General features: G+C 37.3%; 2 protein-coding genes across 2 annotated transcripts; both read left to right on the top strand.

Moving 5' to 3' along the window:
• Nucleotides 1-2,037: 2,037 nt before the first annotated feature.
• On the top strand, nt 2,038-5,564 carry LOC143846195 (uncharacterized protein At2g39795, mitochondrial-like). Its single transcript, XM_077354620.1, has 3 exons — nt 2,038-2,519; nt 4,804-5,156; nt 5,245-5,564. Exons 1-3 carry the CDS (start codon nt 2,136-2,138, stop codon nt 5,348-5,350), a joined length of 843 nt encoding a protein of 280 aa, XP_077210735.1. The 5' UTR covers nt 2,038-2,135; the 3' UTR covers nt 5,351-5,564.
• A 5,096-nt stretch (nt 5,565-10,660) lies between these two features.
• LOC143891971 (uncharacterized) lies at nt 10,661-16,378 on the top strand. Its single transcript, XM_077396456.1, has 4 exons — nt 10,661-11,002; nt 14,588-14,764; nt 15,566-15,996; nt 16,085-16,378. Exons 1-4 carry the CDS (start codon nt 10,778-10,780, stop codon nt 16,188-16,190), a joined length of 939 nt encoding a protein of 312 aa, XP_077252571.1. The 5' UTR covers nt 10,661-10,777; the 3' UTR covers nt 16,191-16,378.
• The last annotated feature ends 73 nt before the right edge of the window (nt 16,379-16,451 follow it).

Genomic DNA, 16,451 nt, shown 5'->3' with positions numbered 1-16,451 from the left:
TGTATGATTTCTTCAAAGTTAGATGCCTAGATCCATGTAAATTTGCCTTTTGCCTTGCTAATTCAGGCAACATATTATTCCTCCCTTACTTTATCGAGTTTAATAGATTATTCCAACTACTTTCGAGATTAAGAAAAAAGTTTCTAGTTCTTCGAAAAATCCTTCTTCCAATGTCTATCTGCAGAGAGCTGAGAAATCGTTTTTTGAAATGGAAAAAAAAAAAAAAAAAAAACTGAGAAATCTTTAATCTCTCAAATAGGATCAAACATGATGTGCGGCAAATGTCAAGTAGAGTTGCGAGAAATAAATTCTAACAAACACGGAAACACAAAATTTACTTGATTTGGCAGTGTACCGATGTCCACATGAGAAGAGTTTCACTGTTCTGGTTTAGGGTTACAACTCTTCTTCTAAGCCAAAAAGTAAAACTCAAAGAAAAAACCCACAACATATAACCCCCATATGTGGCTCATATATCAATGCTGCTACATCAAAAAATATTGGAGTACTATTTACAAACTGAAGGGGCACTGCTCTAAAAAACCTTGTAGGCGCTCCTCCTCACCCCCTAGGGAATTGACTGCGCAGTTCAATTTGGATTTGTGTCGCGCACATTAATCCGTTAGGGTGTTGTATGATGCCAGAATACAAGACATCCACACAACACTATCCTTGATAAAAAATCTCGATTAATGCAGGCACTCTTATTTTTTGTGTTGCGAGTTTTTTTAGTTGGATTTATCATACAAGGACCCTTAGGAACCACAAGAATCTTTAAAATAGAATTCTAGCTCAGCACCTTTCTGAGATTGTGAGAAGAATTGCTGCTTGAAGAGAAGAGTACGATGAATGTTATAAAATGTGTTTGCGTAAATGGGAATTATCGTTTACCGTTCGCCTCGAGAGTAGAATCAGTCAGAGAAGCCTGAGAACCTATGGTTGATTTTACAATTGGATTAATTATCAGCGGTTCAAGTCCGCTGCCACCAAATTAGCTCAAGGTTGATTTTACAATTGGATTAGTTATCTAAAGTCTGGATGTTGCCAGTGCCATTCGTGCAAATTAGGTACTTCTCATGGTTGGCTTTTATGTTATGTTAATTAGTCAATAAATCACTGTTGGAAGATAAGTACATGGTATCTCATCACCCAGTGCTATCTCCCAAGCACTTGAATACCCTACGATTAAACCCAATTTCTCTTGGATTTTGAGAACCGATTGCGAGTCCAAAACTGATCAAGTTGAAGGCGATTTTCTAGAGGAAGGCTATATAAAAGGTTAAAAGCCACTAGGACGAGAGATCTTTGATCATCACAAAATTGTTCTGATTTATTTTAGTTTCTTAATTCCAGTGGTTTTTTAGTCTGTATTTTAATCTTTGGGTACGCATGCTGGAAGTCGAATAAAATCATCTTCAACTGTGAGCCCTTCTATTTAGTTTAGGGCGGGGATAAATTCACCCCCCATATTTTTTAAGATGGACAGTAAAGCCTACACCCCATAGGATGATCCAAACACTCCATTTGATGGGCCACAATGTAAATAGGTTGCGCCCCAAAAACAATTGCCACAGGTAATCCTAACCGTCGATCTATATAAGTTTCCACAATCCTAACTGTCCGTTCTATATAAGTTTCCATAATGTGAGTCCCTCTTTAGATTGGAGAGGGTTAGAATCATCCTATAGTAATTTTTTTGGGGCACAACCTATATATGGCGTGGCCCATCAAATGGGCAGTTTGGATCATCCTATGGTGTGGGCTGTACCATGTTGAAACATGCGGGTTGAATTCATCATAAAAGGGGGTGAATTTATCACTTCATTCTACATTATCCTGTTAATCTACGCGGGCAAATAATTTTGTCTTTTGTGGGTTTTCAGAAATTCCCCTCTGCTTCTCCAATACTGGAGACAAATCACCCTTTAATTACCCATAAAAAAAAAAATCACCCTTTAATCAAATTGAATTTTTGAGAAGAACAACACTAACAAAAGACAAACAAAAGGGAGTGGAACTGCACAAATCGGGTTTGGGATTTTCTCTGTTTTGCTTTAAAACCCTCCAAACCCAGCAAACCATAAACCCCACCGTTTCAGCTCCTAAAACCCTAAAACCTCTCTCGCTCTCTGAAAATGGCTTTCTACCCTCTTCACCTCCGAAGCTTTAAAACCCTCCAAACCCCTCAAACCCCTCAAACCATAAACCCCACCTTTTCAGCTCCTAAACCCCTTTCTCTGAAAACACAAAACCTCTCTCTGAAAATGGCTTTCTACCCTCTTCACCTCCGAAGAATGGCTTCCTCCGTAGTAGCTCCTCTGGCTATTCGTGCCATGGGAGTTCGGAGAGATTACCATTGTACCCTTTTTTCCCCCTTGCAAAACATCCTCTCTCACAAGGTTTACAAAAAAACTACTGTTTCCCCCCCTCATTTCCCTTTGCTCGTTGCAAACCATAGCTCTGATGCCAAGCTTTCGCATCCCATCGATTTAGAGATCGAGTCGGACGATTATGTGAAGGTGAGAAGACTCTGAATACATTTATGGAGACCTCATGTTTCTATATTTAGATTTCTCTGTTTTCTTCCTCTTATTAGTTATTGAGAAGTTTGGGTGATTACAAAAAATCTTGGTTCTTATGCTTCTATTTTTTTAGTTTTATGTTTATGGAAACCCAAATCTGGGTTCTTCTGCTTCTATTTTTTTAGTTTTATGTTTATGGAAACCCCATGTTTCTATATTTAGATTTCTGTGTTTTCTTTTCCTGTTAGTAGTTGTAGAGAAATTTTGGGTGCTAGAAGAAATCTGGGTTCTTCTGTTTCTTTGTTTTAGTTTTATGTTTATGGAAACCCCATGCTTCTATATCTAGATTTCTGTGTTTTCTTCTTCTTGTTAGTAGTAGTTGTAGAGAAATTTTGGGTTTTAGAAGAAATCTGGGTTCCTCTGTCTCATTGTGTTAGTTTTATATTTTTTAAGGCCTTGTTTGGATTGCAGGATAAAAAAAATTTTGGAAGATTTTTTCTTAGGAGAATTTTTGTATGTCCACAATTTAGAGATTTTTTAATGGGATATCATTATAAACTGAAGATCCCAAATAATAAAATTTCAACTGTTGTGGTTCTAGTTACTTTTCCATTTGTAATCAAACAATAGAAAAGTATTAATTTTTTTGAAAAGTTTTTCTTTTCCTAACTTTTGTAGAAAATTCTTGTGATCCAAACAGGGCCTAAGGGTATTAGAAACCCTTTCACTGAAACATGATTTTTTCCCTAAAATTATTTATTTTTCCTTAAAACATTTGTTTAGTGATTTCCTAGATTAAGTTAAAAAGGTAGATAGATGTAAAATCTTTCTATTTAGTCCAGATCAAATGCAACATGTGTTTAAAATTTTTTCATCCATCTATTTATTTGTTCTCACATTCGATTTGATATGAGCTTGCATTCAATCTGTATGTTGGAGCGATCGAAATCTCTTAATGTTGGAAGAGGTTTCATATTGGCTTATCCTGATTGATGAGCTTGTGTCGCCTATACAGTGGGGACCATTGCTCGTATTTCGTTTTAGGTGTGTCCATTTGCAGGTCACTGATTGGATGGTTAAGATTATCCAGTTCCTGCAAATTTCAAAAATTGGCTCAACCTGGCGACACTTATCGATTGGTTTGTCCAGTTCGATGAGCTTGTAAGTTGAAGCCTGTCATAGTGGTCTCCGGAGTCAAGATTACTAATCATTCTCTTGCATTCAATGTTATATGATTTTTCGGAATTTTGATTTTTTTTCCTGAAAAGTTACAATATATTGTATACTGAAGTAGTTACAGAAAAAGCAGAGGGGACCAGGAGTGCCCCTTGATTACAGCTTATAGACGGCATAGAACAGGTTCTTATGCCCAAAGAGCCTACAAAAGGGAATTTTGAATTTTAGCGCTGTTAAAATGTTATAGAAGGCATTGTGATGTGTATTGCTTGCATGTAAAATGTGTGATAACACCATTTGTTATTTCAGTGTCTTAACTTCTCGACTAGGGGCATTGTTGTTATTTTTTTTCCCAGCAATAACATAAATTTATTGAATTGAAGCACAACTATGGGGACAAGGAGTCCCCATAGTTGGAGGCATTTTTGTTATAAGGATGTTATAATATGGATTATGTGTGTCATTTAAAACGACAATTGCACGGATGTAATTTGTAACCAAAACAGGTGTGTATATCTTGACGAGGTATGCTAGGTTTTTGTCGATCATGTTTCTTTGCATGATGTCGAACATGGTTCTCGTAAGCATGTAGGGCTTGTTTGTTTTGTATTTTGAGAACTGATTGTGACCCCAAAACTGATTATTGGACTCAAATTTATGTTTAATTTTGAAATGTAGTAAATTTATGTATCTATAGATTCTGGTTCAACTGATTGAATGGTTTGGAATTATCACACACACACACACATTACTAATTTACTAGTATCTCCCCAAGTGAAAGCTTCTTTTGTGGATTTTCTGCTATATGGCATGTGTCAGAATCAAAGCCTTTTTCTTATGCATTACTATTCGCTGCTTAAGAGTTTTTATTTTTTAAGAACTAAACTTTTAAATCATCAAATATTAGTATATCTTAAGAGCCACTCATTCTCTCATATGCCTCCCCTTTTTCTTCCCTCACATGTCTAATGCTTAAATTTCACATTTTTGCAATTCAAGCGCTATTGTTTTATATCATCGTTTATGATTACTGTTTTCTTGGTTATACCCCTTTTCTAGTGAGAAAAATGAGGTATTTTGGTGCTTTTCCTCCTCTTTCCTACAGGTGGCTGAGATCCCAGATGGGTTTCCTTTTGAAATCCAAGATGAGGCTGAGATCCCAGAATGGTTTAAAGTCAGCGATGAAGATTTTCCCGGCCATCCCATATTTTTCAAAAGAGAGTACGAGGGCGAGACTATCCTAGTTAAGGTCCGTATTCCCGATGATCTTGTTACTGACGATATAAAGGGCGGCCAGTATAGCCTTCGACTTATCATCTACATCTGTGAAGGCTATATGCCCAATTTGGTGTTACTTTGTACTGGTTGCCGAGAAGAAATTTCATTTGATGGGATGATGTTTGTTCCGGTGAAGCAAATTTCTGATGACGAGGCAGTTTATGAAGGACCCGACTTCAAGTAAGTCATTGTTACTTCTTAAAGATTAATTTTATTTCTTGACCATACTTTCTGTTCTCAATTTGATTTTGTTTATTTTTCTTTGAAGAGTACCGGGAGTTTTCGAAAAGTACTTGGAAATCAGAGGCATCAAACCCAGCACCATTATTTACTTATTGCATGAATACATGATCAAGAGAGCAAAGAGTACTTGATGCGGCTGCAGAAGATGATTCGGTTTGGAACTAACGGTTTTATACTCTTTTGCTATTTGAGTGGCATTTCCAAAATTTCACATGTCTGTGCTTGACGTTAAATTTTTGTGCCCCCTTTTCTTCCCCTGGACACCCCTCTTTTGTGTATTGGTGAATGGTGATTACTCTTTTTAAATACCGCAAGAAAAATTAAATGCGCTGAAAATTGATGAGATATTACTTGTGTCGAAAACTTGGAAGGAAGGGTAATGTTTTTGTGCTCTCTGCTATATACTTGGGATATGTATATATTATGATCATAACCGTTCATCATGTGGGCCCTCTATAAGATTTCCCAAAGGAGGCCTTTTTAAGGCTTTTTTTTTTTTGAAGAAAAGCCTGAATCCAATGGATGAGATATCTATTCGTTGTGGGACTGGACGCACAGGATGAGTCAATCCAGCTTAATTACTAATAAAGGACAAAATGGCATAGCAGCAATTAGGCCTTGTTTTGATTGCAATAATTTTTTTGGAATAGTTTGGAAAGGACAAAATATTTCTAAAAAATTCCTAGTTTATTTACACACTGGAAAGATAGCTGGAACCAATTGTGTTCAATCTTAACATAAAGGGGTCGTTAAGTTCCCTTTAAATCATGAAGAAAAAGTTTTCTGTTAAAATCATTTAGGGAGGGACATAATGTAATTGAGCCTCTAGCTCAATTGGTTAAAGGCTCTGGTTTTCAACCTTGTGAGGTTGGAGATTCAATCCCAGCTTACCTATTCTCCCCCCCCCCCCTCGCCTCTTGCAAAGTTTTGAACTTGTGGTGAAATTCACAAACCACAAAAGCCGATAACCATACATGAGATAACGGTCCACGTCCGACAACGGTCAAATAACTCGTTCAAAAAGATATCAATGTTTTAAGAAAGGATTGACCCTCAAGTTTTAACCCGGCAAAATTGAAAACGTTACTAAAAAGAGATTTAGGTGAAGAAAGTTCTAATGATTATCTTTTATTTTTTTTGGCTATTGTTGCCTCAATAAGATCAACTAACATCTGCTGATGTTATGGGGTCATTTGATAAGTTTCACAGATATCCATATTAAGCATCTTCTGTTGTATAATTAGAGGGTTACTGTTGGTGATGTGAGAATAGAAATGTGTTGCTTCAAGGCGTGATATCACTTTCCTTAAGACAAGATTCGCCCCCACCAGTAGTATGCAAATGGGATCAGCGAATAGCCTCCAAGATACAATGAAGCTTAGTAGGGAAGCCCTACTAATGTTTGATGATGCCTCGAACTAGCGGAATCAAATCCGAAATGCCTTTCAGAAATTTCAAGCCTTAGAGAAATTTCCAGATACTGTTTCTGCAGAAGAACAACATCTAGAACAGTAAACAAAAGAAAAAACAGTATGATACTTGGGGATTTTGAAAGAATGTAGAAGAGTGTTTAAAGTTTGTCAGAATTGCACAAGGGAATTGCAAATTCGTTTCTCTCCTCAAATGATAGAAATTAGCTCTTTTATAGAGCCTCTGGTGTCTTTTCAGTGTAAAGGGCACCTTTCAAGAATGTTTGAAATCGCGACGCTGCGTACGTGCGCCTAAAAAAGCGCCAATAAAGCGCCCTATAACATATTACCCACGCCAATAAATTGAAGAGAAATATTTAATAGGAAATCTTAAATGCTTTTACGTTTTTAGAGACCTAGGGGATAAAGCTAGAAGATTTGGAAACGATTTTGGGCTGTTAATTAGGGAATAAATAGAGACGGAATACATAAAAAACGGAAATGATAAAAGGAAAGATAGCTTGAAATACCGTTATGTGTAGAAATTATAGAAAATTGAAAGTTTAGAAATTAAATAAAATAAATGAAAAAAAAAAAAAACAGATTTCAGGCGTCCGGATCCAGAAAAAAAGAAAACCCTATTTAGCTATGAATCTTTTACACAAAAAACCTAACAAAAAGCAACCCCGGCTTTAGTTTTCTTTTCCTTTTTTTTTTTCATGGGAAAATTTTGAGGGTAGCCAAACATGCTCTAACTTAGCCAAGTCAACCCTTGTAGGAGCCGATCTCAACAGTGGTTGTGGCCTAGATCAACGGCCCACATCAGGAACTCTTGAATAAGTTTGATTCTTTATCGGATCGTAAAAACCCACTTTACAAAGATATCTTCCTTCTCTTTGGGATCGAACATCAATCGCAATGATTCGATAGATGGCTCATTGGGATAGATATGGATGAACAATGCCCCCCCTAGAAACGTATAGGAGGTTTTCTCCTCATACGACGCGAGAAAGAATGATTCGAGTTTGAATTTATGCTGTGCATATCATAGGTAGTTGGTGTTTAGTTAAGGTTATAGGAAGGGATGTTACCAATATGGGTATAAATAAAAGAGATTTAAAACAAAGAGTATTTGAGGGAGGAATCGGGGTGATGAGGACTCTCTCTCTCTCTCTCTCTCTCTCTCTCTCTCTCAAAACTCTATAAAAGAATCCATAAGGTCCATGCTCATGCATCAAAAGACATTGTTATTGGGTTTTCTTGCAATCTACGGTATACTAAGAACAAAGAATGATCGGTCTCATCACAGAATTGCGAAGTGGGCAGAACTGGGAAGTGGTGATCGTTGATTTCTCACTTATGAGGAAGGACTCCGTCCAAAGAAACTCACAAGCCAAGTCCGTCGCGATTGGTTTCAACGGTTGCCGGTGAGTGCTTTACTGTCAGTTACCTTACCAATACGCCAAAAGCTCCAGAGCTGATGGAACGCGTTCGGCAAGGCCCTTGGCCCTTTAAACCCATCCAATACCAGGCTGGGTCCCACCTAGTCCCATACTTAGGCGGGCCCCTACTCAGAGCCATAACATTCCTCCACGCTTCCGCATCTGCTATCATTGGCGGCCCACTTTGTTACATCTTTCACTCTGCCTTTTTTCAGGTGGCCATTTCCACATGTCGCCCCTTCCCAGCCGCCCACTCCGTGGCAACTTAGCTCTAGTGGCTTTCACTCTTTTTTTTTCTTTCACTGGTAGTCCTCTCCACAAGTCGCCCTCGTATGATTTCTTCAAAGTTGGATGCCTAGATCCGTGCAAATTTGCCTTTTGCCTTGCTAATTTAGGCAACATATTATTCCTAACTTTCCCGAGTTTAATAGATTATTCCTGCTACTTTCAAGATTAAGAAAAAAAGTTTCTAGTTCTTCGAAAAATCCTTCTTCCACTGTCTATCGGTAGAGAACTGAGAAATCTTTAATCTCTCAAATAGGATCAAACATGATGTGCGGCAAATGTCAAGAAGACATGCAAGAAATAAATCCTAACAAACCCGGGAACATGAAATTTACATGATTTGGCAGTGTACCGATGTCCGCATGAGAAGAGTTTCATTGTTTTGGTTCAGGGTTACAACTCTTCTTTTAAGCCAAAAAGTAAAACTCAAAGAAAAAAACCACAACCTATAACCCCAATATGTGGCTTATATATCAATGCTGCCACATCAAGAAATGCTGAAGTACTATTTACACAAAACCAAAGGGGCACTTCTCTAAAAAGCCTTGTAGGCGCTCCTCCTCACCCCCTAGTGAATTGACTGCGCAGTTCAATTTGGATGTGTCGCGCACATTAATCCGTTAGGGTGTTGTATAATGACAGAATACAAGACATCCACACAGCACTATCCTTGACAAAAATCTCAATTAATGCGGACACCCTTATTTTTTAGTTGCGGGTTTTTTTAGTTGGATTTCTCGTATAAGGACCCTCAGGGCATGTTCGGCAACACTTCTCATTCTCGCCTAAAGAATGGGGCGGAAGCGGAGTGATGAGAAATTTTAGAAACGGTTATTTATCGCTTCGAGAAATCCTAGTTTTTTGTCGAAAAAGTAGCAGAAATTTTGGAAACAGACCTTAGCGGGTCACGCAGCCGAACATGATTTTTGAGATTTTTTTGGCTTTTGTCATTCTCCCCCCTAAAAAAGGGGAAAATCCCGTAAAAGAATAGTTGCCGAACACACCCTTAGGAACCACAAGAATCTTTAAAATAGTATTCTAGCTCAGCACCTTTGTTTGAGATTGTGAGAAGAGTACGATGAAAGTTATAAGATGTCTTTGGGTAAATGGGAATTATCGTTTATCGTTCGCCTAGATAGTAGAATCAATCAGAGAAGCCTGAGAGGTTGTGGTTTAACCTATGCCCTCAGCAGTTCGAGTCCGCTTCCACCAAATTAACTCAAGGTTGATTATACAATTGGATTAATTGTCTAACGTCTGGATGTTGCCAGTGCCATTTGTGCAAATTAGGTACTTCTCAGGGTTGGCTGTTATGTTAATTAGTCAATAAATCACTGTTGGAAGATAAGTACATGGTATCTCAACACCCAGAGCTATCTCCCAAGTACTTGAATATCCCTACGACTAAACCCGATTTCTCTTGGATTTTGAGAACCGATTGTGAGTCCAAAACTGATCATGTTGAAGACGATTTTGAAAAGGTAGGTTTTATAAAAGGTTAAGAGCCATTAGGATGAGGTCCTTGACTATCACAAAATTGTTCTGATTTAGTTTATTTCCTTACTTCCATTAATTTTTTAGTCTGTATTTTAATCTTTGGGTACACATGCTTAGCCGAATAAAATCATCTTCAACTGTGAGCCCTTCTATTTAGTTTGGGCGGTGATAAATTCGCCCCCCATATTTTTTAAGATGGGCAGTACAGCCCACACCACAGGATGATCTAATCCGTCGATTTGATGGGCCACAATGTAAATAGGTTGTTCCCCAAAAGTCATTTCCACAGGATGATCCCAACCGTCCGATCTGTATAAGTTTACACAATGCGAGTCCCTCTTTAGATTGGAGGGTTAAAATCTTCCTATAGTAATGATTTTTGGGGCACAACCTATTTATGGTGTGGCCCATTAAATGGGCGGTTTGGATCATTCTATGGTGTGGGCTGTACAGCTCATTTTGAAAAATACGAGTTGAATTCATGTAAAAGGGGGTAAATTTATCACCACCTTTAGTTTATCATTCTTCCTTAACACATCGGTAGTAACTCAACTCAACGCAACAAAGCCTTTGTCCCTAGCTAGTTGGGGTCGGCTAACACATCGGTAGTAACGATCATGTTAATTTACGTGGGCAAATAATTTTGTCTTTTGTGGGTTTTTCAGATAATTTGAAGTCATTAAGAACTTAAGACAAATTACCCTGAATCAAATTGAATTTTTTAGTAGAACAACACTAACAAAAGACACACAAAAGGGCAAAAGACAGGCAAAAGGGAGTGGAAATGCACAAAACCGGGTTGAGATTTTCTCTGTTTTGCTTTAAAAATTAAAACTCCCCAAACCTCCCCAAACCATAAGCCTCACCTTTTCAGCTCCTAAACCCCTTTGTCTGGACTCCGAAAACACAGAGCCTCTCCCTGAAAATGGCTTTCTACCCTCTTCACCTCCGAAGCTTTAAAACCCTCCAAACCCCCCAGACCATAAACCCCACCTTTTCAGCTCCTAAGACCCTTTGTCTGAAAGCACAAAACCTCTCTCTGAAAATGGCTTTCTACCCTCTTCACCTTCGAAGAATGGCTTCCTCCGTAGTAGCTCCTCTGGCTATTCGTGCCACGGGAGTTCGGAGAGATTACCATTTATGTAAAATGGTAGAGAGATGTAAAATCTTTTTATTTAGTCCAAATTAAACAACATGTGTTTAAAAAAATTTCATCTATCTATTTATTTGTTCTTACATTCGATTTGATATGAGCTTGCATTAAATCTGAAAAAAAATATTATAAGGAAAAATTGCAGAGTAATGCTAATATATAGGTTGATTGGTCTATTATCTTTGTGGGTATTTTATTTTATTTTTTGCGTGGGTAAGATTGGTTCAAACTCACCTCGATGTTTGGATCCTTGAGTATTAGAAGCCCTTTCATTGAAACATGATGTTTTCTCAAAATTAGTTTATTTTCCTTAAAAAATTTGTTTATGGATTTTTCAGATTAAGTTAAAAGGTAGAGAGATATAAAATCTTCCAGAATGTTCGGCCTATTGTTACGAACACAAATTGGTTCGCAACGTGGTTAAGCTTCATAAAGGGATGATCAGCCTCTCGAACCACTTCGAGGGAAGGCCCTTTGTATGCAAGAACACAATTTTCTGGATAGATTTCTTCATTGATTTGAAAAAGGACTCCTTAGGTAGGGGACTAGGTGGGACCCAGCCTGTTATGAAACTGGTTTAAAGGGCATAACCTAACGCATTCCATTAGCTCTAGAACTTTTGTATTGGTTAGGTACCTAACACCGTTTCATTTATCTATTTATTTATCCTTGATATGATTTGATATGAGCTTGCATTCAATCTGCCAAAAAAAATTATGAGGGGAAATTACATAGAGTAATGCTAATAGCTCTGGAAACATAGGTTGATTTATCTATTATCTTTGTGGTTTTTTTTTGGTAGATAATTATATTGGTTGAAACCCATCACCTCGATGTTTGGACTTTGGATCCTTAAGTTGCAACCACTAGGCTGTGAGGCTTGAACCATCTGATCTTTGCTGTTGATTCTTAAGATGTTCCTCTGAAACTGAACAGATATTGGCCAAAGACTTTTAAAATGGTTACCAAATAGAATGTCAGGTTTTCTATCCATTTCCGTCTCTATTGATTATCTTGAAATGTTTATGTAGCCTGCCCCAAGATTTTCTGAATGTCATTGTTTCTGGAAATTCTTGAAAATCTATTGAACTCTTGATAAGTGCCTCTAGTTATAGGACATTTGCTAATTACACAGCTTGACTTTCTTTTTGCTTCAATTGTTTATAACAAAGAAATAGGAATTGCTTCAATTGTTTATAACAAAGAAATCGGAATCAATTGCTTATAAATTTTACTATCTTTGAAATTGGAGTCAGTTGGAGTTAGTTGGAAATGGAATAAATAACGCCTTCTCCAACAGCTTGTGCTTTTGGAGTAACTGGTTGTTTCACATATTATCAGTGCAAAGGTCCTGAGTTCAAACCTCCTTGATGTCAAAGAGATATTTGTCTTTTGTTCTGCCAAAGAGATTTATGTCTTTTGTTCTGAGAAAGAGATATGTATATTTATTTTCATATATCTTTGTCTCTCGTTTATATTTAGCTGTAAATTTCATTTTTTTAGGTGGTTCTTGGATTCGAATAACTAGAAATTTGTGGAGGTCCTCTGGAAATACCAAATTTCTATCTATGCTTCTTAGAGGAATTTTAATGCTTATTGATCTATTTTGTTCTTCGTACATGGGTTGAATTAGCGTTGGAGGGATCGAAATCTCTTAATGTTGTTATTTACGTCTATTTTCCCAATTCATTTCCTTTTTTGTTGCGTCATGTATCGCACGACATGTCATACTAGTAAGTAGTTGATGCCAAAACAGAAAGCTATTTTAGTATAATGACTTTTTATTTGGCTTTTCATTGTTAAAAAAAACTAGGAAGTTAGATAAGCATGCAGTACAAATAGAAAATTTGGAGGGTGGTTACGAGGTTCAAAGGTTGCATCCTTTGGTCATCATGCCTTCATATGGGGATTTGGGGGAGAAAATGACAGAAATTCCAGTGATAATTCCTACTTAAAATATGTAAGGATTAAAGTCACGACCATTGTTTCAAATCTCCCTATTTCAATCATCAACTCGCCCGAGTTGACTCCCATTTACATTGGCTAAGTTTTTGTTTGGGTCTGTATTTTGCCCTTCTAAGTCATTTACATCGACTCGTCCGATTGCGTATTTCGAGTGCTTGACCGTTCCGTGCCGAGTCGACTTGGATTTATTTGGCCACGTTTTGGCCCGCATCTGCATTTTGAAAAGCTGATCATGATATTTCATTGGGTATGACTCGAAAGTAGTTTAGAGCTGTGTGTGAGTGAACAAGTTTTATTTGTTAAGTGTATGTCAGTCTTAGAAGACTAGGAGAAGAGATTAGAGTCCAAACTACACTGGAAGAACTTGGATGGAATGAGATCTTGTTTTGAGTACTTGACTGTTTTTTGACCAGCTCCACCTTTGAGGGGTTGTCATGTATTTTTCTGTCTTTATGTTGTTCTTTGACCATCTCGGTTGATGTTTTCTCTTATTTTCCATTAATAAATCTCTCGCCATTCCAAAAAAATAAAAATCCTGGATGAAATGCCTGGCTTAATATTGATGGAAGCTCGAGTAGAAACATGGGTCCCCACTGGTAGGTGGATTGATTCAGAACCATTTATCCCACAGGTAGGTAGATTGATTAAGAACCATTTATCCCACTGGTGGGTGGACTGATTCAGAACCATTTGAGAGACGTAGAATATACTCTTTTGATTCTAATGAAGTCGAAGCATGTGCTTTTCTTCAAGGTTTTCATGTCTTAAGTATCTCCCTTGGTGGCTGGTAGTAGAAGGATACTCTATTAATGATATTACCTGGGCATGCAAGTTGAGCCTAGGTCTACCTAGATTGGGGAAATCATATTTGAAATTTGGAATTTATCATACTGTTCAGTCATGCCCCTTCTGCATAAAGATAAATGAGGTCACAGGTTCTTTTATTGGAAGACGTTTCATATTGGCTTATCCTTATTGATGAGCTTGTGTCGCCTATACAGTGGGGACCATTGCTCGTATTTCATTTTAGGTGTCCATTTGCAGGTCACTGATTGGATGGCTAAGATTATCCAGTTCGTGCAAACTTCAAAAAATGGCTCATCCTGGCGACAATTATCGATTGGTTTGTCCAGTTCGATGAGCTTTTAAGTTGAAGCCTGTCATAGTGGTCTCCGGAGTCGAGATTACTAATCATTCTCCTGCATTCAGTGTTATATGATTTTTGGGAATTTTGATTTTTTTCTTCTGTAAAGTGACAATATATTATATACTGAAGTAGTTACAGAAATAGCAGAGGGGATTCCCCCTGATTACAGCTTATAGACGGCATAGAACAGGTTCTTATGCCCAAAGAGCTTACAAAAGGGAATTTTGAATTTTAGCGCTGTTAAAATGTTATAAAAGGCATTGTGATGTGTATTGCTTGCATGTAAAATGTGTGGTAACACAATTTGTTATTTCAATGTCTTAACTTCTCGACTAGGGGCATTGTTGTTATTTTTTCTGCCAGCAATAACATAAATTTATTGAATTGAAGCACAACTATGGGGACAAGGAGTCCCCATAGTTGGAGGGATTTTTGTTATATGGATGTTATAATATGGATTATGTGTGTAGGCTCCGGGTCCCGCTGGAGTAGGACGTGTTCTAAGAAATGAGATTGGTAAAATTCTTTGGGTGTATACGGGAGGGACGGATGCTACAGAAGTAGAAGTGCGTGCAGTGCATCAAGGATTGGAGCTCCTCCAGAAAAATTGTGTCAATAAAGTACTAATTGAATGCGATTCTTCTAATGTAATTCTCTTCCGCCGTGAAACTTTATTCTTGTACTTTTATATTGTCGTTCTTTTTTCTCATTGTACTCTGACCATCTTGGTTTTTATTAATACATTTCGCTACCATTCTAAAAAAAAATAAGGATTATGTGTGTCATTTAAAACGACAATTGCATGGATGTAATTTGTAACCAAAACAAGTGTGCATATCTTGACAAGGTATACTAGGTTTTCGTCAATCATGTTTCTTTGCATGATGTCGAACATGATTCTCGTAAGCATGTAGGGCTTGTTTGTTTTGTGTTTTGAGAACTGATTGTGACCCCAAAACTGATTATTGGACTCAAATTTATGTTTAATTTTGAAATGTAGTAAATTTATGTATCTATAGAGATTGAATGGTTTGGAATTATTACACACACACACACACTACTAATTTACTAGTATCTCTCCAAGTGAAAGCTTCTTTTGTGGATTTTCTGCTATATGGCATGTGTCAGAATCAAAGCCTTTTTCTTATGCATTACTATTCGCTGCTTAAGAGTTTTTATTTTTTAAGAACTAAACTTTTAAATCATCAAATATTAGTATATCTTAAGAGCCACTCATTCTCTCATATGCCTCCCCTTTTTCTTCCCTCACATGTCTAATGCTTAAATTTCACATTTTTGCAATTCAAGCGCTATTGTTTTATATCATCGTTTATTTTATTTTTTGAAATAGTTTATATCATCGTTTATGATTACTGTTTTCTTGGTTATACCCCTTTTCTAGTGAGAAAAATGAGGTATTTTGGTGCTTTTCCTCCTCTTTCCTACAGGTGGCTGAGATCCCAGATGGGTTTCCTTTTGAAATCCAAGATGAGGCTGAGATCCCAGATTGGTTTCCTTTTGAACTCCAAGATGAGGCTGAGATCCCAGATTGGTTTAAAGTCGGAGATAAAGATATTCCCGGCCATCCCATATTTCTAAAAAGAGAGTACGAGGGCGAGACTATCCTAGTTAAGGTCCGTATTCCCGATGATCTTGTTACTGGCTATGAGGGTAAAGATGACGATGATGATGAGAACATTGACGATATAAAGGGAGGCCAGCACAGCCTTCGACTTATCATCTATATTTGTGAAGGCTATATGCCCAATCTGGTGTTAATTTGTACTGGTTATCGAGAAGAAATTTCATTTGATGGGATGTTTTTCACGCTCAAGGCAATTTCTGATGATGAGTCAGTTTATGAAGGACCCGACTTCAAGTAAGTCATTGTTACTTCTTAAAGATTAATTTTATTTCTTGACCATACTTTCTGTTCTCAATTTGATTTTATTTATTTTTCTTTGAAGCGTACCGGGAGCTTTCGGAAAGTATTTGAAAATCAGAGGCATCAATCCCAGCACCATTATTTACTTCTGGCACGAATACATGATCAAGAGAGGAAAGAGTACTTGATGTGGCTGCAGAAGATGATGAATTCCGTCGCTCATTAGATCCTCATTCAAGTTCTGCGGCTAGTATAGAATTGTTGTTTTATCCCCCACTTTTGCTTTTTATTGTGGCTGTCATCCAGGATTTTAAAAAAACATGTTGAGGAACTGGAAATATTCAGTTGATGAAGTATATACTGGATGGTTGGGTTCTGAATTTTTTTTTTTTTATAGTTTTTTCACAAGTTGAAGATTATGAGTGGGGTATGATTACAGTGGAGGAACA

This window comes from Tasmannia lanceolata, unplaced genomic scaffold, assembly GCF_043159265.1.
Source record: "Tasmannia lanceolata isolate RefF3 unplaced genomic scaffold, GAP_Taslan_0.1 ptg000015l, whole genome shotgun sequence".
NCBI classification, from domain to species: Eukaryota; Viridiplantae; Streptophyta; class Magnoliopsida; order Canellales; family Winteraceae; genus Tasmannia; species Tasmannia lanceolata.
Note: the sequence above shows the minus strand (reverse complement) of the source record. Positions and strands in the feature narration are given on the sequence as shown.